The 27,194-nt window shown below is 35.8% G+C and overlaps 1 protein-coding gene across 1 annotated transcript in view; it reads right to left on the reverse strand.

Annotated features, from left to right (window-relative positions):
• Positions 1 to 27,194, reverse strand: part of LOC133655635 (vesicular glutamate transporter 1-like) — a 48,152-nt gene that overhangs the window by 18,890 nt on the left and 2,068 nt on the right. The window contains exons 2-9 of the mRNA XM_062055968.1: positions 11,394 to 11,646; positions 11,211 to 11,329; positions 11,027 to 11,141; positions 7,409 to 7,496; positions 7,223 to 7,309; positions 7,016 to 7,152; positions 6,792 to 6,941; positions 6,581 to 6,713 (exon numbers count right to left, since the gene is read on the reverse strand). Of these exons, the coding sequence (XP_061911952.1) occupies positions 6,581 to 6,713; positions 6,792 to 6,941; positions 7,016 to 7,152; positions 7,223 to 7,309; positions 7,409 to 7,496; positions 11,027 to 11,141; positions 11,211 to 11,329; positions 11,394 to 11,646 (1,082 nt within the window). The remainder of the gene's footprint in view (positions 1 to 6,580; positions 6,714 to 6,791; positions 6,942 to 7,015; positions 7,153 to 7,222; positions 7,310 to 7,408; positions 7,497 to 11,026; positions 11,142 to 11,210; positions 11,330 to 11,393; positions 11,647 to 27,194) is intronic.

Raw genomic sequence — 27,194 nt, forward strand, 5'->3', positions numbered from 1 at the left:
TACTTTTTTTGTTTTTTTTGTTCGTTTTGTACATCATGAAGTTTTGCACTTCTTGTGTTTTTTTGTTTGTTTTCGTTATATTTGGATGTAATTGTTTGTTTATATGATATCATTAAGTAAGACTACGTACTATGTTGAAGGGGGCAGAAAAATATAAGATTTTTCTTCATCCTGCTCCTTCTCAGGCATTGGTGTGTAAATGTATAATTTAAAAATTGAGGTATAATTGTCTATCGATCAAAGATGCACATCAATGAAGGAGATAAATAAAAATGAAATGAAATGAAATAAGACACGTCGGGGTGCCCCTGTGAAAGAAATATTGCATCAAAAATCGTCTCTGTCTGGAGCCAACGGGAGGAGGGTGGGGGGTGGAGTTTACAGTTACGGTAGCACAATTAGCCCCGAACGGGTTAACATCACCACGTCTGTATCAGCGCTGGGGTCCAGTGCACCACACTTTTGTATTGTCGCTCGCTCCTTCGGCGGAGTGCTCGTCTTCCCCGCCCGGACTGTTTACAACGGGGGCGGGAGCGAGCAGGCGGGCGAGGGAGGGAGGCAGGGAGGGAGGAAGGAAGAGCGTGTGTCATAGAAAAGCGGCAAAATGTTTCTCTGCTTGCATTACGCAAGTGACATCAATGCATACTTGCCAACCTTGAGACCTCCGAATTCGGGAGATGGGGGGGGTTGAGTTGGGCGGGGTTAGGGGTAGCGGGGGTGTTTTTGTAGCCCGGAAGAGTTAGGGCTGCAAAGGATTCTGGGTATTTGTTCTGTTGTGTTTATGTTGTGTTTAGGTGCGGATGTTCTCCCGAAATGTGTTTGTCATTCTTGTTTGGTGTGGGTTCACAGTGTGGCGCATATTTGTAACAGTGTTAAAATATAAATAAAATAAAATATGACCACCCTCAGTGTGAAATGTATGGCTGTTCCTCAAGTATGTCTTGCAATAACCTGCGTGTGTCTGCAGAAGCCTCATACAACATGTGTCTGGGCTGGCACGCTGTTAGTATGGAGAAAAAGATGATGCGGTGACAGATTCTAGAGGACACTGATGACAGTGCCATCACGGCACGCCCTCGATATTGTCGAGAGCCTCATACCACAACGTGATTGGTAGATTTCTTCAGCTCCGCACACAACGCTGTCAAGCGCCATTCATTTAAAACTCGCGGGCCGCACTAACATTAAACTTTCATATTAAGGTGGGGGCCGCAAAATAACGTCTCCCGGGCCACAATTGGCCCGCGGGCCGCGTGTTTGAGACCCCTGATCTAGGACGTTCTCTAAACGGAGATGGACGCACTATTGTGGAAAATAGAAAAACAAAGTACGACAAGTACAAAAACCACAAACAAAGAAGCAATTTAGGTCATTTTTAGGTTTAACCAATTATTGTAGAAATTCGATACCAAATTATGATGAAATAGTAGCTCCATTAAGTAAATTAATGAACAAATGTAATCAGCTGTAGAGTGGAATTCAGAAGCTGAAGCAGCATTCTGTGAAATAAAAATAGAACAGAATGTGCGATTGTTACAGTAACGAAAATTTTGAAAGCTATCAAATGACCATCAAATTGCTGAATGCAAGCGGCAGAACTAGAAGCATTAATAGAAGCATGTGAAGTAATGAAAGATCAAAAGGTCACAATATATATAAAGATAGCCAAAATATAGGAATGATCAAGTCAACAGGAAAAAATCTGTAACACATTGGAGAACTGATTAAAAAAGAAAAAGAATGGAAGCGGTACAGCTACCAACTAAAATAGCAGTATGCAAATGGGCAGCACACACCAAAAGAACAGACACAGTATCACTAGGAAATGTGTTTGCTGACAAAATAGCAAAACAAGCAATAGAAAAGGACAAACTAGTGACATGAATAATGATGTACTAAAAGATATGCAACAACAAAGTACTCCAAAAGAGAAAGATACATAGATAATTAAGTGGATCCAAAGACTCGTATATTTAAGCATATCAAGGATTCTTGCCAATATTATACTAAGGAACAACTTGATGACATAGGCATAGAAAATAAAAATAACATAAAGGCTACATGGAATATTTTGAATAAAGCAATATAGAATAGGATAAGGCGAACAGAATTACCTAGATATTTAAAGATAATATGTTAATTGAAAACAAAGATGAAATTGTCAATGAATTAAATCAATTCTTTGTAAATGTAGGACCTAGCTTAGCAAACGAAATACCAAGAGCTAATGATAAATCAGGGAATGTCTGGAAAAGGGAAAATAGGGTTATGCAGTCAATGTTTCTTAGTGAGATGACTTGAAAATCTTAGCCGATAATATTGGAGAGAAAATGGTTAAACTAAAATTGTGGTTTGATGTAAATAAATTATCTTTAAACTTGGAAAAGACTACATTTATAGTATTCAGTAATAAAAGAAAGGTAGAAATTAGTTTATCCATAAACAATGTGAAAACTGAGAAGTTGTCTGAAATGAGATTTCTTGGGGTCATCTTAGATGAAAAGTTGACATGGAAAGCTCATATATTGCATGTGAAAAATAAGGTATCTAAAAGCTTATTTATTTTGAACAAGGTTAAATAATACAATGAGAATGTAATATTGCTCAATTATTCTACCTTATTTCAATTATTGTGCAGAAATATGGGGAAATACATATCACAGCAACATAATGTCTTTATTTCTTTCGCAGAAAAGAGCAATTCGTATCATTTTTACAGTAGGATATAGAGACCACACAAATGCACTCTTCATTAGGTCAGGATTATTAAAACTAAAAGACATGGTAGAATGGCATACTCTATAAGTGATGTTCAAAGCTAGAAATAAAGTTCTTCCGAAGAACTTACAAAAGTTATTTGTGTTTCACGTCTGAAGATGAGAACCACAAAAGGCCGTATGATTTTAAACATCAAAGAGTGCCAATAAATTAGAAGCAAATGTGCTTGTCTGTTGCTGGTGTGAAAGCAAGGAATTCTCTAAAGAAAGACTTAAAAAGCTGCAAGAATATTTTTGAATTTAAAAAGAGATAACTGTAATTATATCAAACTGATTTTGATTTTGATTGGACGTGTCATTTTGAAAATGCTTAAACGAAAATTAAAAGTATTTTGGAGTTAGGGTGTTGGTGGAGGGAACAGTGATAAAGTCATCTAAAATAATTTGTGTTTAAAAAGGGTCAGATAAATATAAGAATAGTATTCTTCCATCTGTTCCTTTCTGAACATGGAAATGTATATAAAAAAAACTAAACAATGAAAGTGTTAATTGTACATGGCTTGTATATATGCATTTTCATGAAAGGAATAAAAAGAAATGATGAGGATGATGAACAAAGAAGACATCTATGTATGTCCAGACAATGAACCAATCTTACAAAGAAAAATCGGTATAAGTGAGCAGCAATATTGAGCCAAGGTTGAACTCATGGCTCAACAGGAGGGATATGAATATCGTCATACAGAAGTACTATACTTCCTATAGCTTAATTCGTATCAAAAAAAATGTTTTAATTAAAAAATAAAATGTTGTATACAACATCTAGGCATGGATTTTAATTAAACTAAATAAGAGTGAAGGAGAACATTATTGTCTGGTCATAGTAGATGCATTTTCAAAATGGGTAGAAATATTTCCTAAAGGAAAAGCAGATGCGCTAATAGTAGCAAAAGCATTATGCAAAGATATAATAGCAAGATATGGTATAACTAAATCTATACAGTGACAATGGACCTTATTTTGTAAATCAATTGATCAAGAAAATAAAATTATTATTCCACATTGATATCAAAAATCACTGTGCTTATCATCCACAAAGCGCAGGATTAGTGAAAAGGACAAACGGGAATAAAAAAAAAAACAGATTAAAGAAATGTATGGAAGAAACAAAACATCCATGAACAATGTATAGATTTAGTAAAAATGTACAGTACATGAACATTACAAATACAACAAGACTCAGACCATTTGAAATAATATTTGAAAGACCTTATCAGCTACCAAAATTTTGAAAAATCAATGAAAAGGAAACATGAGCATTCTCTAAGGGGGGAGAGATTGTAAATAACTTAAAAAGCAGTAAAGATAGTGGAAAGACCAAGCTGAGTTCACTTAGCACATGGTAAAAAGGTCATATAATGGGAAAAGTATTTGGGATTATATTTACATTGCAAAAATGTTATATAATGAAAAAAGTATTTGGGATTGTATTTGTGTTATCAAAGGGACATGTTAATTAGCACACTACAAATTCCACTGTGACGTTTGTAAACATACCATTTGATGGTGTGTCAAAGTTTGATAATAATTGGTTCCTGTTTTGGTAATTAATTTGTTCCTTATGGCGGAGCAAGTGGAAAAGGCTACAAAAACTGATTGTGTTGTATGTATAAGCCCAGAAAATTACTCAAAATTAGTCAAAAAAAAGGTTGAATTGAAGTAATGAGCAAAACAAAATTTACCTTGTAGCTAAAGAGACAAAGCAGAAACCAATATTTGATAAATATGTGAAAAAGCAAATTATACCTGCATTAACATGCAAGGCTCTGTACAACAGTTAGGAAACGTATCATCAGATAACTGCATACACATAGTAAATGTATCAATATTTGTACAAAAATTGTTAACACAGTTCTGAACAGTTTGATATCAGAACATTGGAAAATAACTAGACATGATGTAAACTGGCAAAGTGTTGTAGATCCAACTTATATTGATGGGTGTCCAAAGAAGTATATCTGACGACTATAAATTGGTAAATCAAGTTGCAGCTGGATTTGAATCATACGTCTACTGGTGGTGTACGATTAACAAGAATGTTGACAGAATAAACTACGTCCACTACAACGTACAGAGATTGGACAATTACACTGGCCACGACTTGAAGCCGTCGCTAATCAACTCGCCACCGCTACCTTCCTTATGGCTTTTCAAAACCGTATGACGCTAAACATGGCGGAAAAGGGCGTGTGCGCAATATTTGGTGAACAGTGTTGTATGTTCATACCAAACTGCACTGATGCAGAAAGTAGCCTGACCAAAGCACTGGAAGGCCTGCACACCCTTAACGGTAAACTGAAAGAGCATTCAGGCATAGATACATCTATGCAGGAGGGGTGGTTGGACGTGTTTGGCAAATACAAGTCTTTGGTATCTGGTAACTATGGCCATGTTCAGCAATACTGACGTTGTGTGGATGTTGTTCTATTCCCTGTCTGTTCTCTGTTTAACCGTCTGATTACCACAGCGATTGGCCCAGCAGATGATAAAGCTGTTCAGATGTACTTCCTGGTGGACGACAAGGAAGATGAATCTGAAGACACCTACCAGGATGGTGTTCCTGATTTATTTCCAGAAATGTCATAATTATGAGGAAAAATTGATGTTCAATTCTGAGTGTAAACATAACTTTGTCGTAGGAAAATTAAGCATTAACTGAAAATTGCAAGAAGAAGTTATTAGGGATAAGGAGATTATGGGAAAGTTTTGTGATATACAGGAGGGAAATGTCAGAAAAATTGTATGTAATATATCAAAAAACTTTCCACTCTATGGGTTTTCCTGTGGGCACGATGAGAGATGTCTTTGTTGTACCAAGCGGGGGCTTTGGAGGATGCGACAGGTATACGATGGAAGGAGACGGGAGGTGTTAACCATTGTCCTCAGCTAGCCGGCACAGCTGGACCAAGAACTTCAAAGCGGACAGATGGCAAGATCTTCCCAAACTTCCTGAGGAACTGTCTCTGAACTATTTGGTAACCGAGGGCAACGCTATTTACGACCCGCTGCCCTCTTGATGTAGCTGGAGCCAGGATGAGCCGAGGCCGAGACATCCTTTCCTTTTGTCTTCGATGTGACCAAGAACAGTGACTGTTTTGCATACTTCCTATACCTGCGGTGACGTGTTGGTGCGTGAACATTGAATATCTAAAATAAAAGAGGAGATGAGACCTTCCTTCGGGAGAGCATGGGTGACACTGTAGAGGGTACAGTGTCAACATGGCATCTCCTCAATTGAGTCCAAATTTGATTCTGTCTCTGTTTGATTCTTTGTCTCTTGTCTGTTTTAATAGATGTCAAACCGGGTTTGAACCTAACACTAATATTTTAGCTAGTTTGCTAATATGAAAATGCTAATACATACAATAGTAAGGGGATTAATGTGGCCCCATTCGTCGCGGCTTACCTGACACATAAAAAGTGACAAATTGGGGGGGGGTGCACTATCCACTTTAGCCGCTATAATATAATAATATAATATATCAGTATATATCATATACTGTATATATAATATGTAAATATTACATATATGTTATATTTTATATTGCTACTATGCTAAATTTTTAGTCTACTTTATACCTGCATTATCCTTTCCATCCTTTGTAACTGAGCTACTACGTGGAACAATTTCCCTTGTGGATCAATAACGTTTGTCTAAGTCTAAGATGGCAGTAGAGTGTTGCTATGTCGTCAGTTGCTATGTGGAGTGGCACTTTCCATCATTTTCAGCAGACTGCATTTCAAAATAATTAACCCCCTACTGTACAACGCATGATAGGACAATTCTTGCATATTCCATTTACCTCCACAGTTCATAATTTTCCTGACGTTGGTGGTGGTCATGATGTTGTTGGAGCGCAGGTAGTCAGCAAGCTGGCCTCCAATTGGCACAATAATGGTCATGACCAGGTGGGGAAGAGCCGACACTATTCCCACCTGCGGAAACGAGAGACGCAGAAATGAGGATGAATGAAAGTGGACACGGTAGGACAAGCAAAGAGATATGTAGATCACCTTGCTGATCGCAAAGCCAAACACCTCCTCAAAGTAGGCGGGTTGGCTGATGAGGAGCAAGTAGAAGGTCCAGCTCCTGCAGAAGTTGGCCACAATAATGGCGTAGACTGGCATGGACGTGAAGAAGGCCCTCCATGGTGTGTTGAATTTCTGGAGCAGGACAGAACTTGGTTGACTTTCATAGACAACAAGACATCGGGTGACGACGAAGGAGCCGCGCAGACCGTCACTGTAAATTGAGCCGACTCGCCAATGCTCTCCTCGATGTATTTCCTCTCCTCTTCAGTGATGGTGGGATGGGCGGCGGGGCTCTCGTAAGAGACCATGATCCAGAAGCAGTACCACAAGATGCCAAAACTTCCTGTCGGGTGAAAAAAAGCTGCTTTGCCACATGCTTGTTCAAAAGGTTACAAACATGAGGTATTTTCTACCGTAGACATAGAAGACTGATGACCATCCCGAGTACTGGACCAGGATTCCCGCTAATGGCATGGCGATCACAGCGCCGGCATAAGAACCTGTTTTTAAAAAATATATAATATAAAGTAAAAACACCACAGGTTCATCGGACAAACAAGTGCTCGAGTTTTTAAAGTGGACAATAAAAAAAGACGCACCACAAAAGGCTGTCGTAGCCAGGCGACTTCTTTCAAGCGGAGGCGCCCATTTGGCCCAAATACCATGACAGGCCGGGTATGACACCCCCTACAGGAAGACATGACATTAGCTAGGAAGAGAAGACACAGAAAAACCTTAAAGATCGCTATATAGTTAATACAGAACAATGTTTGTGTGTCTTTTTTGTTGTGTGAAGCAGTGTGAAATGAAGGGAATTATATTTATATAGTGCTTTTGTTTCTAGAGCAGGGGTGTCCAAACTAGGACCTGCGGGCCAAGTATGGCTTGCCGACACCATCAGTTTGGCCCGCGAGACGTCACAAGTTCAATGAGGATTCTAGCCCACAGGTGCCAACAGCGTCATTGTACATAGCAGACAGTCGAATAGAAATATTCACCGCCATCTTGTGAACATTAGGAGTAAAGCAGGTCAATGACCATGAATTTTTCTTTGATGTATACACAGCACAGCTATTACTTACAGTGTATGAGCCAATCCTAACAACCTTTCCCAACTCATGGCGCAAACTGCAACCAACACAGGAAGTCAACACACGGTCACAATTAACACAACCTGCTCACTGAACTTGTTTATTATTATAAAAACGTCTAAGCACCTAACATTATTAAAAATTACACCCATTTTAAATCCACTACAATGCATGATGGGAAATTTGCAAAATACTCTCGCCACACGTATCCATGTTTGGCGCATTTTAGCTGCTTGAAATTTCTGATTGATTACAAAACTTTAAGGAGGTCATCACAGAAGTAAACAAGGAAGTAAACATACTCTTAACTGCCAGTTATATTAATCATTAATTATATATCCATTATATAATATAATAATTAGAGATGTCCGATAAATGCGTTAAAATGTAATATCGGAAATTATCGGTATCGACATTTTATTATCGGTATCGTTTTTTGTTTTTTTTTTGTTTTTTTTTAATTAAATCAACATAAAAAACACAAGATACACTTACAATTAGTGCACCAACCCAAAAAACCTCCCTCCCCCATTTACACTCATTCACACTAAAGGGTTGTTTCTTTCGGTTATTAATATTCTGGTTCCTACATTATATATCAATATATATCAATACAGTCTGCAAGGGATACAGCCCGTAAGCCCACATGATTGTGCGTGCTGCTGGTCCACTAATAGTACTAACCTTTAACAGTTAATTTTACACATTTTCATTAATTACTAGTTTCTATGTAACTGTTTTTATAGTGTTTTACTTTCTTTTTTATTCAAGAAAATGTTTTTAATTTACTTATTTTATTCTATTTTATACATTTTAAAAAAAAAGTACCTTATCTTCACCATACCTGGTTGTCCAAATTGGGCATAATAATGTGTTAATTCCACGACTGTATATATCGGTTCATATCTGTATCGGTTGATATCGGTATCGGTAATTAAAGAGTTGGACAATATCGGAATATCGGATATCGGCAAAAAGCCATTATCGGACATCCCTAATAATAATATAATGTATGTGTGTGTATATGTATATATATATATATATATATATATATATATATATATATATATATATATATATATATATATATATATATATATATATATATATATATATATATATATATACGTTAGGTCAGGAAAAAACACAGAGGCTATTTCATCCCTACAAGTCTGTTTCGCAGGTTTCCCTGCTCTTGAGGAGATTTATATATATATATATATATATATATATATATATATATATATATATATATATATATATATATATATATATATATATATATATATATATATATATACATGCTGTATTTATATGTATATATATATATATATAAAATACACTGTGTATATATATATATATATATATATATATATATATACATGTATATATATATACACATATGCTGTATATATATGTATGTATACATATGTATGTATATATATATATATATATATATATATATATATGTATGTGTGGGAAAAAAATCACAAGACTATTTCATCTCTACAGGCCTGTTTCATGAGGGATTTCCTCATACTATACTATTCACATACCTATTACGCTCTACCACGGTATCGAGCACTATTTTTTGGATAATCTAATTAAGACATATATATATATATATATATATATATATATATATATATATATATATATATATATATATATATATATATATATATATATATATATATATATATATATATATATATATATATATATATATAAAATACACTGTGTATATATATATATATATATATATATATATATATATATATATATATATATATATATATATATATATATATATATATATATATATATATATATATATATATATATATATAAAATCACTTGAAGAGCCAGGAAACCTGCGAAACAGGCTTGTAGGGATGAAATAGCCTCTGTGTTTTTCCTGACCTAACGTATATTCCGCTCTACCTTGGTATGGTATTGGGCACTGAAAAACGGATAAACCACAGAAACCTCGACTATATATATATATATATATATATATATATATATATATATATATATATATATATATATATATATATATATATATATATATATATAAGTCGATATATATATATATATATATATATATATATATATATATATATATATATATATATATATATATATATATATATATATATATATATATATATATATATATATATATATATATATATATATATATATATATATATATATATTCGTATACATATATACACATATATCAGGTCATCACAGAAGTAAACAAGGAAGGAGTCGAATTTTCACATACTCTTAACAGCCAGTTATATTAATCATTCATTTTATATTAAATAATATAATATGTGTGTTTGTACATACACATATATATATATATACATGCATATATACATATACATATATAGTTATTTGACATGCTTTCGGCCCCTGGACAAATTTTTCAGCCCGATGCGGCCCACAAATCAAAAAGATTGGACCCCCCTGCTCTAGAGACTGAGATTTGAGTAACAAGTATCCCAGCTATTAGTTGTCGTAACAAATGTCACAGTGAACCCCATAAGATCCGACCAAAACATCTGGTCTTACTCGCTGGCATTAGCTTATAGCTAGATATGGACATAACTTTGTTTTCCAACCATGGGAAAAAAGAAAGTGAGTGTGAAGGACAGCGCTGAGAAGAAGAAGTGGATAATATTCATTGAATTAAAGAAATAAATCATTAAAAACAAGACAGAGCGTGTTGACAAATTGGTGAAGCAATTAGAGCATAGCACTGCTGTGTTTGTTGCATTTCTGTTGTGTTTCGCTTGATTGTAAAATATGTCGATCGAGAGTTCATATGTTGTCAATATTCAGTGTTTTATCGTTCGTAGTTAATATTGTAAATGTACATTCTGGGTGTCTCATTCACTAAAAAAATGTAAAATTCCATTCCGTTCAAGGCGGTCTGTCATAACGTTTTTAGCATTCAATCAGACATTATTATGAGGTTTTGTATTAGTGTTCCTAAAAATAGATATATCAGGCCCCAGATACATTTTTTTTCTCTTAATTTGGCCCCCTGAGGCAAAATAATTGTCCAGGCCTGGTCTAGCGGGAAAGAAGCCATAGAGAAGAGCGCAGCACCTCCACAAGGCCTTGACACACCCTGACAATGATGACACAACCAAAGTGCATGCGAGCTGCAGACGGGATGAGCATGTTGAGGAAAGAAGTGGCCACGATAGCAAAGCCAAACACTCTGAAGGAAAGAGGAAGAAAGAAATTAGCATGCGTAAGAGAAGATTGTAGTCCAATAAATGGCACCGACCTGTTGGCAGCAAACTTCTGACAGATGAACCCTCCTGGAATTTGTGTGACTATGTATCCCCAGAAGAAGGAGCCGTGGATCATGCCCACCGTTTCTGGATCCCAGTCGAACTGAGCTTTCTGTCAAGACGCAGCAAGATAAGTCACTTTGTAAGAGAAAACACTCGGCGCGCCTGCGACTCACCACTATGACCTCCTTGTCGTCCCTGTAGACGGTGTGGCTGTTGACCATGCTGACGATGGCCACGCCCAGGTTGCACCTGATGCCGAATGAGATGCAGAAGCCAATGCCGGAGAGGATGGCGATGATGTAGCGGCGGGGCAGGCCGCAGCACGTGCAGTCCACCACGGGCAACTCCTTCTCTTCCACCATCTCCGGCCGACCCTCGGCTGACAGCTCGATGGTCTCGCCATTTTCCTGCTTCTTCTCTAGAGCGCTGGGATAAAAGATGGGTTGGAAATGGATATAAAACGTTACATAACAATCATTTACTTACAGCAGGGGTCCCCAAACTTTTTGACTCGGGGGCCGCATTGGGTTAGAAAAAAAAATCTATATATATATATACAGTCATGGCCAAAAATATTGGCACCCCTGCATTTCTGTCAGATAATGCACCACTTCTCCCAGAAAATTGTTGAAATTACAAATGCTTTGGTATTCACATGTTTCTTTCTTTTGTTTGCATTGGAACAACAAAAAAACAAACAAAAAAAAGCTAATTTAGTCCAGTCCATTTTTGGAGGTCTGAGTAAAATAATATCAGATTTGGCTTGTTTAGGTTTTATACAGGTGCCCATGACTGTATTATATATTTGTATATATATATATATATACAAACCCCGTTTCCATATGAGTTGGGAAATTGTGTTAGATGTAAATATAAACGGAATACAATGATTTGCAAATCACTTTCAACCCATACTCAGTTGAATATGCTACAAAGACAACATATTTGATGTTCAAACTGATAAACATTTTTTTTTTTGCAAATAATCATTAACTTTAGAATTTGATGCCAGCAACACGTGACAAAGAAGTTGGGAAAGGTGGCAATAAATACTGATAAAGTTGAGGAATGCTCATCAAACACTTATTTGGAACATCCCACAGGTGTGCAGGCTAATTGGGAACAGGTGGGTGCCATGATTGGGTATAAAACCAGCTTCCCAAAAAATGCTCAGACTCTCACAAGAAAGGATGGGGCGAGGTACACCACTTTGTCAACAACTGCGTGAGCAAATAGTCAAACAGTTTAACAACAACGTTTCTCAAAGTGCAATTGCAAAAAAATTTGGGATTTCAACATCTACGGTCCATAATATCATCAAAAGGTTCAGAGAATCTGGAGAAATCACTCCACGTAAGACCGTGACCTTCGATCCCTCAGACGGCACTGTATCAAAAACCGACATCAATCTCTAAAGGATATCACCACATGGGCTCAGGAACACTTCAGAAAACCACTGTCACTAAATACAGTTCGTCGCTACATCTGTAAGTGCAAGTTAAAGCTCTACTATGTAAAGCGAAAGCCATTTATCAACAACATCCAGAAACTCCGCCGGCTTCTCTGGGCCTGAGATCATCTGAGATGGACTCATGCAAAGTGGAAAAGTGTTCTGTGGTCTGACGAGTCCACATTTCAAATTGTTTCTGGAAATATTCGACATCATGTCATCCGGACCAAAGAGGAAGCGAACCATCCAGACTGTTATCGACGCAAAGTTCAAAAGCCAGCATCTCTGATGGTATGGGGGTGCATTAGTGCCAAAGGCATGGGTAACTTACACATGTGTGAAGGCATCATTAATGCTGAAAGGTACATACAGGTTTTGGAACAACATATGCTGCCATCTAAGCGCCGTCTTTTTCATGGACGCCCCTGCTTATTTCAGCAAGACAATGCCAAGCCACATTCAGCATGTGTTACAACAGCGTGGCTTCGTAAAAAAAGAGTGCGGGTATTTTACTGGCCCGCCTGCAGTCCAGACCTGTCTCCCATCGAAAATGTGTGGCGCATTATGAAGCGTAAAATACGACAGCGGAGACCCCGGACTGTTGAACGACTGAAGCTCTACATAAAACAAGAACGGGAAAGAATTCCACTTTCAAAGCTTCAACAATTACCGTAGTTTCCTCAGTTCCCAATTGTTTATTGAGTGTTGTTAAAAGAAAAGGTGATGTAACACAGTGGTGAACATGCCCTTTCCCAACTACTTTGGCACGTGTTGCAGCCATAAAATTCTAAGCTAATTATTATTTGAAAAAATATATATATAGTTTATGAGTTTGAACATCAAATATCTTGTCTTTGTAGTGCATTCAATTGAATATGGGTTGAAAAGGATTTGCAAATCATTGTATTCTGTTTATATTTACATCTAACAGAATTTCCCAACTCTTATGGAAACGGGGTTTATATATATATATATATATATATATATATATATATATATATATATATATATATATATATATATATATATATATATATATATATATATATATATATATATATATATATTCCGAGCGCGATGATGTCACATTATAGATGGGAAATTGCATTTTTAGCCGGGGGGCGGGGCCGGGGGCGGGGTTAAGGGGGGAGGAGTATATTTATAGCTAGAATTCACTGAAATTCAAGTATTTATTATACATATATATAGGGATGATACTCGAAACCGGTTTTCGATAACAAAAGAACCGAGTCTTCGGACTCGAATCCCTTTTTGAGAACCGGTACCCGTTATCGAGACCACTATAGTAAAGAAAAAGAGTTGGTTCTTTATTCGAATCACTTGGAACGAATTCCGTCCCGACAAGAAATGCCCCGTGTGACATCACAAGAAGTGACGTCACGTAGTTCAGTCATTTGTCACGGTGGGATGCAGCGTGCTGCGGTTCGTTCCCGGGACGCAAAACTGACGGCTCCGGACGAAAGCGTGCAGGTAGGAGATGATTTATTTCTCATGAATCATACACATTACAACAGACAGGAACGAAACAAAAGGAAAGTGTGCCGTTCGCACGAGAAGCTAAAGCAAAAACTTACTTAGCACAGGAATACTAGAAGCTAAGGTAACTTTAGCACAGGAATTATGAGCTCGAAAACCAGAATGCCAACGTAACTGTTGCAAATGCAAACAATGAAGCCACGACGAGTGACCGGAAAAGGCAGGCTTAAATAGAGTCTCTGATGAGCAACAGGTGCGCGTACAAGGCAGGTGAAAATCATAAATAACCATGGTGACTAAAACAAACCCCCGAAGTGCACAAAACAACTAAGGAAGTCCGAAATTAACAGAACATAGCTTAACAAAATATGATCCGACCACATCATAATACATCACAGTTTCATATCATTTCACTTTACAGGAGTAGGAAGAAGTAAATCTTATTTAATCCTTCCCCTTTCCCACTTCATACAAATATATACATCATTTACTGACCTTTTTATAATAAAATATCTGTGAATTAGTATATACAACAGTTTTGTAATATGTAATTAATTAATTCAGTCATTATTAATATACTGAGATGAATAATATCTTATTTTCGATAAGGTTGAAAGTATTTCTCATAATTCTTCTTCTTTGTACTTTGTAAGCACTATTCATTTGAACAACCTCTTAAAGTGGATCATATCAGTACAATGTTTAACTTCTTTACTTAATCCATTCCATCATTTAATTCCACATCATTTTAGCTGTTTGCAATTTTACTAAATCATCGAAGTTTAATATTTTTGACTCAATAAAAAAAGTGTCTGTATGTTCTCTATATCCAACATTATGTATCAGTCTAATTACATTTTTTTGTAACACGGTTAACGAATGTAGTGCACATTTGTAATTATTTCCCCACATTTCTGCACAATAACTCAGATATGGTAATACTATAGTAGCGAGCAGTAGAGAATGTGAAGTGATTTGTTAAACCAAATATTGTGTTTTTTTCCATATAAAACAACCTATCTGGACTCGATAAGAGAATCGATAAGGAATCGGTTCGATAAGAGGATTCGATAATAGGCTCGAACTCGATAATTTCTTATCAAACATCATCCCTACATATATATATATATATATATATATATATATATATATATATATATATATATATATATATATATATATATATATATATATATATATATATATATATATATATATATATATATATATATATATATAAATAAATAAATAAATAAATAAAATAAATACTTGACTTTCAGTGAATTCCAGCTATATATATACTGTATATATATATATGTAATTTATTATATATATTTACATATAAATAAAATAAATACTTGAATTTCAGTGTTAATTTATTTACACATATACACACATAACACTCCTCTCTACTCATTGTTGTATTTGAAAGTGCAATGCTTTGCAGCCAGTAGCACAGCCTTTGAAGGAGCATAGTTATGGGCAGTGTAATATTCTGGGTTGGAGTCAATAACCAGGCGAGGTGACGAAGTTACGTCTCTTTACTTCATACTTCAGAACCGACTCCCACACTTGCCGTCAGGGTGCGCAATACAACGTAAACCGTTGGCCAACCAAAAAGTAACCACAGATACGGTATAGTGTTCTGTGGTTACTTTTTGGTTGGCCAAGCGGACGTGACGACAGGCTGTCCTCACTCAAGTCCGCAAGGACCTGGAGGGGGCGTGGAAATCGGGAGAAATTCGGGAGAATGGCTGTCCCAGGAGATTTTCGGGAGAGGCACTGAAATTCGGGAGTCTCCCGGAAAATTCGGGAGGGTTGGCAAGTATGCCCGTATGTCATGTGCATAAAGCCTTTCGACAATAAAGTTCACCTGTAACTTAAAACTTCACATTTCAAATTTCCGTTCATAAAAATTAAAACCAACACTAATGTCGTAGAAGCATGTACGTGTTCACAGTCTGTAAACAAATACACTCAATTCCAGTCATGAAAAACCTATTTTGTGACAATATTATACTTACAGCCGTGGTCAAAAGTTTACATACACTTGTAAAGAACATAATGTCGTGGCTGTCTTGAGTTTTCAATAATTTCTACAACTCTTATTTTTGAAACAAAAATTGAGCTGTTTGGCCACAATACCCAGCAATATGTTTGGAGGAGAAAAGGTGAGGCCTTTAATCCCAGGAACACCAAGCCTACCATCAAGCATGGTGGTGGTAGTATTATGCTCTGGGCCTGTTTTGCTGCCAATGGAGCTGGTGCTTTACAGAGAGTAAATGAGACAATGAAAAAGGAGGATTACCTCCAATTTCTTCAGGACAACCTAAAATCATCAGCCCGGAGGTTGGGTCTTGGGCACAGTTGGGTGTTCCAACAGGTCAATGACCCCAAACACACGTCAAAAGTGGTAAAGGAATGGCTAAATCAGGCTAAAATTAAAGTTTTAGAATGGCCTTCCCAAAGTCCTGACTTTGGACAATGCTGAAGAAACAAGTCCATGTCAGAAAACCAACAAATTTAGCTGAACTGCACCAATTTTGTCAAGAGGAGTGGTCAAAAATTCAACCAGAAGCTTGTGGATGGCTACCAAAAGCGCCTTATTGCAGTGAAACTTGCCAAGGGACATGTAACCAAATATTAACATTGCTGTATGTATACTTTTGACCCAGCAGATTTGCTCACATTTTCAGTAGACCCATAATAAATTCATAAAAGAACCAAACTTCATGAATGTTTTTTGTGACCAACAAGTATGTGCTCCAATCACTCTATCACAAAAAAATACAAGAGTTGTAGAAAGTATTGGAAACTCAAGACAGCCATGACATTATGTTCTTTACAAGTGTATGTAAACTTTTGACCACAACTGTATAAATTATTAGTATAAATGTAATGATATCAATTTTTTAAAATTTTGTTGAAATGGTTCTTATTGAACAACTTTTAGTTTCCCCGGTGTACACAGAAGTCATGCCCATAGTCTGAATGAAACAGACTGTGGGCGGCGAGACTCGATTGGTAGAGGCTTCCTGGTTCGATCCCCGCTTCCGCCATCCTAGTCACTGCCGTTGTGTCCTTGGGAAAGACACTTGACCACCCACACTGCTTTAAATGTTGCTTAAAGATGTAGATAATGGCTTTCATTCTGTAAAACGCTTTGAGTCGCTAGAGAAAAGCGCTTTATAAATATAATTCACTTCACAAATGAATAAAGAGTGTGTGTATTTAAAGACACCACGCAGGACCTCATTAAAAGAAAAGGCCACTCTGCAAACGTCCTAAGATTTGCCCCTTGCTGATTCAGCACTGACTTCTTGTCTACTCACGGTGTTTGCATCTTATTTTAGCATTCTGTTTTGCACAGCAGCAGTTGTCACCCGGCTGCTTGTGGAGCAGTGCAGTGTGGGGAAAAGACAACAACATTGCGGCGTCATTGAGAAGTGCAGAACAATCTATAAATGATGCAGCCATGCCTCGGAGACAAATTAGAGCATAGGTCAAAAAAACTCATGGCCCGTGGGCCACATCTGGCCTGCCACATCATTTCAGGTGGCCCCCAAACGCCTGGAAATAAAATGCGTCAATAAAGAACCTTTCTGACTAAATGTATTCATTCTTTCCAATTTGACAGAAAAAAACATATGTACTGCAGAAAAGTGCACACATTTTAAACTTCAATATCATCCAATATTTCAACAAAAAGGATGTTTTTTTAAACAATCTTGCTCAAATTTCACAGACGTGTGCTACTAAGTCCTCTGAGGGTTTGTACTAAATTGTGTGTGTGTGTGTGTGTGTGTGTGTGTGTGCGTGTGTGTGCGTGTGTGCGTGTGCGTGTGTGCTTCCGTCAAAATACCCTATAGTTAGTGTGTTTTGTCAAGGGAATTCAATGGAGAGAAATGTGTGTCTTTTACAACTAATACATCTTTTTTTTTAATTTACAAACAAATATAATGGATTTTAAATAGAAAAAATCTTCTTTTGGTTACCTTTTTTTTTTTTTTTTTTTTTTTTTTTAGTTACGACTCAACCTCTATCTTATGGGCGAGGCCTCCCCAGAATATGTCAAAAGCCTTTATATTATTTATCAAAATTGTATTAAAATATTATCATTTCCTGAGGGAACTCTCCTGAAGGAATCAATAAAGTACTATATTATTATTTATTTTATTTTATTTTTTATTGATTGGCAACACTACATTGACCCTAGTGTGTGAATGTGAGTGTGAATGCTGTCTGTCTATCTGTGTTGGCCCTGTGATGAAGTGGCGACTTGTCCAGGGTGTACCCCGCCTTCTGCCCGAATGCAGCTGAGATAGTCTCCAGCACCCCCCGCGACCCCGAACGAGACAAGCGGTAGAAAATGCATAGATGGATGGATTATTGTCAGTACACCCACCCCTAATTTGGTATTTTTTATCCAAATGTGTTGAGGGCGGACGTAGTCAGCAGTCATGCTCATATGGTCACGCCCCCATCCCAAACTGACTCATAAAAAGGCGTCTAGCACAGTGGTTCTCAACCTTTTTTCAGTGATGTACCCCCTGCGAACATTTTTTTAATTCAAATACCCCCTAATCAGAGCAAAGCATTTTTGGTTGAAAAAAAGAGATAAAGAAGTAAAATACAGCACTATGTCATCAGTTTCTGATTTATTAAATTGTATAACAGTGCAAAATATTGCTCATTTGTAGTGGTCTTTCTTGAACTATTTGGAAAAAAAGATATAAAAATAACTAAAAACTTGTTGAAAAGTAAACAAGTGATTCAATTATAAAAATAAACATTTCTACACATAGAAGTAATCATCAACTTAAAGTGCCCTCTTTGGGCATTGTAATAGAGATCCATCTGGATTCATGAACTTAATTCTAAACATTTCTTCACCAAAAAATAAATCTTTAACATCAATATTTATGGAACATGTCCACAAAAAAATCAAGCTGTCAACACTGAATATTGCATTGTTGCATTTCTTTTCAGTTCTTTTTGACAGACATTTTAGTGAGGGTCAAACCATCATGGCATGGGGGAAACTCTGGGTTTATGGTAATGAATGGAATAGCCTACTTGATTTGATGTTCAGTTTATGAACTTACATTCATATTTTGTTGAAGTATTATTCAATAAATATATTTATAAAGGATTTTTGAATTGTTGCTATTTTTAGAACATTTGAAAAAAAATCTCAAGTACCCCCAGGGGTACGCGTACCCCCATTTGAGAACCACTGGTCTAGCATATTGTTCCGAGGAGGCCCCGCCCACAAGATTAAAGTTGAGTCTTGAATGGGAGGGAAGCATCAGACTGAAAAGCGACTTGGACGACAGAAAGGAAACAAGGAAAGGGAGGGGCTCTGTGGGGTTATATTAATAGGGACACCTCTCTTTTACATTGAAAAGACATTATCGGAACTTAGACGCATGAGCAATATTGGAACCAAAATTAAAAGATGTATAACCCCCCCAAAAAATTGCATCCAAAAGAAACGATTTGCAACCAAAAAATATATGCAGAAAAAAAAAAAGGGATTTGTTACAAAAAAAAAAGTTGTAACCAAAACATGTTTTGGTTACATTTTTATTTTGTGGGTGTTTGTAAATAATTGTTTTGGTTTCAAATCCATTATTTTGATACTGTTTGTCTGCAAATATTTTTTGTTTGCAAATTCATTGTTTGTTTGCAATTTTTTTCTGTTTCCAAATATTTTTTGTTTGCAAATTCATTATCTGTTTCCTATTGTTTTCTTTTTGCAAATGGTTTTTTGTTTGCGAATCCATCATTTGTGTTTCCAAATATTTTTTGTTTGCAAATTCATTATTTTGTTTGCAAAAAATTTGGGGTTTTCAAAGCCTTTGTTTTTGTTTGCAAATACCGTTTTATTTGCAAATTCATCATTTTTGTTAATAAATATGTTTTTGCCCACATTCATAATTTTTGGTTGCAAACTCATAATTTCTGTTGGCAAATATTTTTTTTCCAAGTCCATTAATTGTGTATGCAAATATTTATTGTTTGCAAATATATCTTTTTGGGGGAGAGGCAAATCCATTATTTTTGTGTGCAGTTATTTTTTGTTTGCAATTGTCTTTTTTGGGATGCAAATCCATTATATATAGTTGTTTTTGTTTTGTTTTTTTTTTACAAATATTTGCTTTGGTTATAAATCCATTTTTTGTTTGGGTGCATGTAAAGACACACATTTATCTATAGAATTGGGTTGTGTGAGAAATTACAAGTCGGTCCATTTTATGGTGCAATAAGAGCGCCACCATGTGGTGTGTTTGTCATAAAAATGAAAGCACCAAGAGACTGTACACGACACAGTCTACCAAGTCAAATTCCTTGTGCGTTAAACATACTTATTCTGATTCTAATATGATTCGGGGGACACTTCATTAGGGACACAGTCTGACGACATGCTAATGCTCACTTTTGAGTCATCTTTCGAGCTGGTAAATGGTGTCGAGCAGTATGTAAGTAAGATCGTAAAATTGTTAGAAACACCTTAAAGGGTCATGTAGTGCAATTCTACACCACCAGGGGCACAATTTGTGATATTTCTCTTGTAGAATAAGAGACGCCTAATAAAGTGGGCAGATTTATAAACCACAACCAGCAGTGGAAATAACTACAACTCAACATCAAACACATGAGCTCTTTCAGCACAAGTCAGTCAGGATTCTTGCTTTCATTGATGCTGATCAAGTATTAATAGAGTCTCGAGCTTCAATTATTCATAACTCGACGTCCCTTGAACTATTTTTGGCTTTCTCGTCATTCTTTTTGCCTTTGCTTTTTCTTTTTTAAACCATCAACTCCTCTGACGCTCACATAGTCTTGCAGCAGCTCGCAGTTTATTTCTCCTATAAATAGTCCATATATACATTTTTAAGTATATTTCTGCACTCCCTCCTTTCTGCAGCAACGACTCTTCATAGTTGACTCTGAAATAAAGCCAATCCTATGGCGTCACATTAGTACCAAAAATCCAAGCGCGTAAAAACTGTTATCGCGCGCTGATTCTCCACTTCGTGCGCGCGCGCGACACCCTTTTGCGGGCGCGTGGTGCCTTTCTGCGCACGCGCTGTCTCGGTCTGTGCGCTGTCATGTTTCATTTTGGTACTTTGGGGGCGGGCATGCTTAGACCGCCCCTTCTTTCTGATCGGCTTTGAAAAAAAAAATGATAAAAGAAAAAAAATACAACTTCAAGTAGGTTGTAAAAAAGGCAGATGAAGTGAAACTATAGCAATGCTTTTCTTTACACTCTCTCATGCACACAGATACTTATGTTATGAGAAGTATATTGTTTCAAAAATATTAACATTAATTGTTGATATTTTAAACATCTTTCAGATTACATTGCTCGAATTCAAAAACCACTTTACTACACAAATATTAGGCCCAATGTGCAGGATTATTCTTTTAGTATTAGTTATTTTTATGTTTTATCATATCTTAGCTTTTTTTTATGTTTTATCACATTTTAGCCTATTTTTATATGGTCTTATTATATTTATATTTCAGTTTTTATTGTATTTTATTTTATTTCATAGTTTTTCATATTGTAGTTTATTTTTATGTTTGATTATATCTTATCTTGTTTCATATTATTTTTGGACTTTTACCTGATGTGTGTTTTAATTATTTTTAATCCATTTATTTGATCATCTAGTGTTTCCTCAAAGAGCCCTCTGGATCTCCACGTCCAGAGGGTTCTTGTGATTGGCTATTGTCATTGTGTTGTTATTATTATTGTTGTTGTTGTTGTTGTTTGTTTATTTTTATGTACATGTTTGACTGTCTTCATGGGGTGTGGGTGTTATTTCTCATTTTGTTTTTAACTATGTAAAGCACTTTGAGCTGCATTTTAAATGTATGAAAAGTGTTTTATAAATAAAAATGTATTATTATTATTTTTAGTAATAGTACCCTTACAATCACTCCAAACCAGTTCAATAACTTACCTCTTTTTCAGCCAACATTTTTTTATCCACTTCTTCCTCCGTAAATGTTGATACATATTGACGATGACCCGCCCTGCTATACTTCTGATTGTTCAAAGCCAATCAGAAAGAAGGGGCGGTTTAAGCATGCCCGCCCCCAAAGTACCAAAATGAAACATGACAGCGCACAGACCGAGACAGCGCGCGCGCAGAAAGGCACCGCGCGCGCGCAAAAGGGTGTCGCGCGCGTGCACGAAGTGGAGAATCAGCGCGCGATAACAGTTTTTACGCGCTTGGATTTTTGGTACTAATGTGACGCCATACAATCCGTGGTAATCCTTCCAGGCTATACCTGACCTTGCCCCCACCTCTGAAGCTCTCGTATGAAGACAAGTCAAGACGCTCATCATCGTCAAATGCACACACACACACACACACACACACACACACACACACACACACACACACACACACACACACACACACACGCGCACACACATTCTTGTATTTGTTACCTTCTTAAAACCTCAGAAAAATGCCTACCTCTTTAGGACCACCCTTTCTAGATATATATTAAGATTTGTATTTACAACATTAATAATAGATTCATACTATGCAAATAGAAAAAAGGAAAGCTTTTAGGGTTTTTTTTTTGGTTTTTTTCGTCATTGGTTTTTAATCCTCATTATTTACTTCAAGTTATTACAATATACATATTTATTTTTATTTTTATTCATTGTGGCCAAAGGGGGTGCATTTCAATTTCATACACACACTTGTTATTACATATTTTGGCCAGAGGGGGAGCACTTAACATTTTTACACACACTTGTTATTTCGTATGTTGACCAGAGGGGGAGCACTTTTAAAACCGACACACAGTCACTTTGAAAAATCCTTCCTTTTTGGGACCACCCTAATTTTGATAGATTTCACCACCAGGGGTGCAAATGAGATCTCTATTTTTTGTTTTTTGTAATGTGCTTAAGGCCGATGACAAAGGAGTCACGGACCACAGATGACCCCTGTGCCGCTTTTTGGGCAACCCAGCTGTAAAAGCTAACTGTTAATGGCCACTATAGTTTTAGTACCGTAGTGTATTTGTTCATCCTATGGTCACATATGGGACGCGGGTTGTCTTACGTCAGCACCGGAAGTCGTAAAATCAGCTGTTCTCCTGGCGGGATTTTTCGGGGATGAATAGGGAAGTCCTTCTTTAGCTGCTTTCTTGTTTTATCATATATTGCTGCCTTTGCACCTGTCAATGTTTACTTTTGTATGCACATTAAATCAATAAAACATCCTGACTTTGGAGCAATGTTCACAGACTCTAATATTTGGCTCTCTATTAGATGCAATGGTTTTCTGTATTTGGACCATGATTTCGGTCTTAACTTGTTCACCGGTCCTCATATGGAAGGTACTTTTCCTTGTTGATGTCTCAAGAAGGATAAAATACATGAAAACACACACACACACACACACACAGAAAGAGAAATGATCTGTCTGGAATCTTCACGATGTCACTGTAAGATCAAACATTTGTTTTCACAAAAAAATCCTCATCAAAACGTCAACAGCCGTCAGTGTCAGGAAGTGGAGGAATATACTGTACTAATGTTTGCATAGCATGGAAAACTATGATCTGACATAAGCATGACCCAGCAGGCACAAGACATTGATATAACGTTGATTATACATATCTGACTTTGAAACATTGTTGCAAAATAGTTGTATTTGTAAACTGAAACAACGTTGATGTCTTAACATTGAATCCACGTTGTTGGTTGGGAAATGACCAAATATCAATGGTCGAATCAACACCACAACCTGACATTGAATAAACGTCGTCAAAAAGCATGTTGTTTCAACGTTGTAATTGTGTTGGAAAATATTGGTTGGAAAATGACCAAAATTCAAAGGTCAAATCAACATCAGAACCCAACATTGATTTAACGTTGTCAAAAAATATGTCGTTTCAACGTTAGGTTTGAGTTACTCAACGTCAGGACCTAATTCAACAAGTTCTCAATGTTGTTTTAATGTCTTGTGCCTGCTGGGAAGACATTTGGACATTGTTACTGTTTTACAAATGCACATACAATTGAAAAATAATTCATGTCGGTGTTTATTAACCAAATCATTAAGATGAAGCAGTTATATTTGAACAAAAAAACAACAAAAACCTTAAGACCAATAAATCTAAAATATATACATTAATTATAACATTGAAACATTTAAAATGTGTCTCAAACTATAGCACCTGTCATTTTCATGAATACATCAACAAGGCAAAACAAATAGAACATATACGGTGCATTTACTGTTTTCGCCAGTATATTTATTATGTAAAAATATTTTATAAGAAATTGATATGTTTATACTTTATTTGAACACATGAGTATGTCATTGGTATGCTAAAAACTGAGCTTTTTTAATCAGACTTTTAAAGGTCATTTATAATTGTTTTGATATTTATTTTGATTGATTCAATATTAAATCAATATGTTGGTACTTAAATTCAGAAGAACTTTTTTTGTATTGTTTATACTTTTTATTTATGTTTAATTTAATATTAAATCAATATTTAGTAATGTATTGTAAATACATGAGTATTTTCTCAAAATGCTATAATAGTTTTTTTTCTTGTACCACAAATGTATATTTATTTGAATTGTATATATACAGTGTATATATGTATATACATATATATAATTTTATTTTTTTATATATACACACGGTATATATAAACCGTTTTTTTTATATATATATATATACACACAGTATATATATATATATATATATATATATATATATATATATATATATATATATATATATATATATATATATATTATTGTATTTTATTTATTTATTTATTTTTGGGGGGGAGTGGGGGGTTTATATCAATATTTAGTGATGTATTAAATACCTGAGTATTCCCGCATAATGCTAAAATAGAGTATTCCTTGTAGCACAATTTCAGAGAAATTCTTTCTTTTACAGTTATAATTTTATAAATATAGCAAGCTTAAAATAATAATGCATTTTTTTCATATTACCTTATTTTTTATTCATTTTTTTACATGATGGATACATTGAAAAAAATTGTTTTAAGTCTTGATTTTTCTGTAAAGTTCTTAATTAACAAATAATGATAATTCTGTCATGCAAAAAATAAAATAAATAAATTTAAAAAAAAAAAAGAAAAAAAAAGAAAAAAAAAAAAAATATATATATATACATATATATATATATATATATATATATATATATATATATATATATATATATATATATATATATATATATATATATATATATATATATATATATATTGATAAAGGTATATCATTAAAAAAATAAAATTATGATTACAAGGATTAGAATTGTTTTTTAAGAGGGGACAGACAGAAGAAAGTGAAATATTGGGATGTTTGTGTTCATTTATACTTTAGATAAATGCTATTTATAAACATAGAGCTACATAATTGCATGTAATGCATTAATTCAAATCAATATGAATGTAAAAATAAGGTGTCTTTCCTATCACCCTCGGACGTTACGGTATATACTGTGTCATGATTGGACCATCTCAAGCTGCGTTGCGTCACAGCAATCCTGCCAGGGATGCTTCTAGTCCGCATTGACTTAAGGACACGAATGCTTCCTTCATCCCGGTCTAGCGTGCTGTTGGCTTCACGTTACACACGGAAGGCAGCGACGCAGCACCTGAGAGCACATGTGCCAGCAGGAAGTGTCACCTTATAGGTCCACTGGCCTAATCCCAGCGGGCGGAGTGGGTGGGTTACACTGTGACAAGTAACAGAGGAGGGTGTGGGGGGCAAGGTGTGTACGGCCCGTGGGGATTTACGTGGCCCGACAGCTTGGAGCTAGGAGGGAGGCTATTTCTGGAGAGGATTTAAGTGTTTAGACGCTGGATCAGATCCCGCGCAGAAAGAAAGAAAGAAAGAAAGAAATGCCGTTGATCGTTCAATACCTGGCTGGCTATGGGATACAAATATGGTGTACATCACACACACAAGTTACAGCCATGTGTCTTATTGGCCAATCTTTACTTGTCATAAGTGATGCTTCATCGCCATCGCACATGAATATGAGCTGTCACTTACTGGACACAGTCTCAGACTCGCTTGCATATTTGTGTTTGCCTTCTAAATGGGTTTTACTTGTATGGCGCTTTTCTACCTTCAAGGTACTCCAAGGGTTTTGACACTATTTCACCCACTGATGGTGGGAGCTGCCATGCAAGGCCCTAACCACGACCCATCAGGAGCAAGGGTGAAGCGTCTTGTTCAAGGACACGACGGACACGACTAGGAGGGGGGGAAGCTATGGGGATCGAACATGAAACCCTCAACCACCCGAGCCACGCCGTCCCCGGGGTGTAGGGGGGTGCACTGCATCATCTTGATACCTTGTTCCTAATGTTATGCCCCTCTTCACTAAATGAGGCACCCCAATTATCAAGAAGACTTCCAGAAACACAAGTGACTCCACCGCAAAAGTCAACTAGAATTCTGTGCAGCTCTGCTGTTTACAAGCTGAGGGGTGGAAACATTTCTTATATGATTAAAAATCATATTTATCTTTTGTCATTTATCTTGTGTTATATACGAGTCATGTTAATTTTACACATTTTATTGATTTTATTTAATGTGTATCTTCATTTTTTTGGTTTGTGATCTTTTCATGCATTGATATGGTTTTATTTTATTGAACACTCTTTATAATTGTTAGTTTTTTATATTTTATTCTATGCTTTTTTTTGCATTTGTCTTATACTTCTTTTAGACTTAGACAAACTTTAATGATCCACAAGGGAAATTGTTCCACACAGTAGCTCAGTTACAAAGGATGGAAAGTGTAAGGATGGAAAGGATAATGCAGGTATAAAGTAGACTAAAAATGTACCGTAGTAGCAATATAAAATATAACATACATGTAATATTTACATATTATATATACAGTATATGATATTTACTGATATATTATATTTGTATATAATATATACAATATATAATAATTACCATGTACAATATTGCAGTATATGT

The sequence above is a fragment of the Entelurus aequoreus genome, linkage group LG08, assembly GCF_033978785.1.
Source record: "Entelurus aequoreus isolate RoL-2023_Sb linkage group LG08, RoL_Eaeq_v1.1, whole genome shotgun sequence".
In the NCBI taxonomy this organism is placed as follows: Eukaryota; Metazoa; Chordata; class Actinopteri; order Syngnathiformes; family Syngnathidae; genus Entelurus; species Entelurus aequoreus.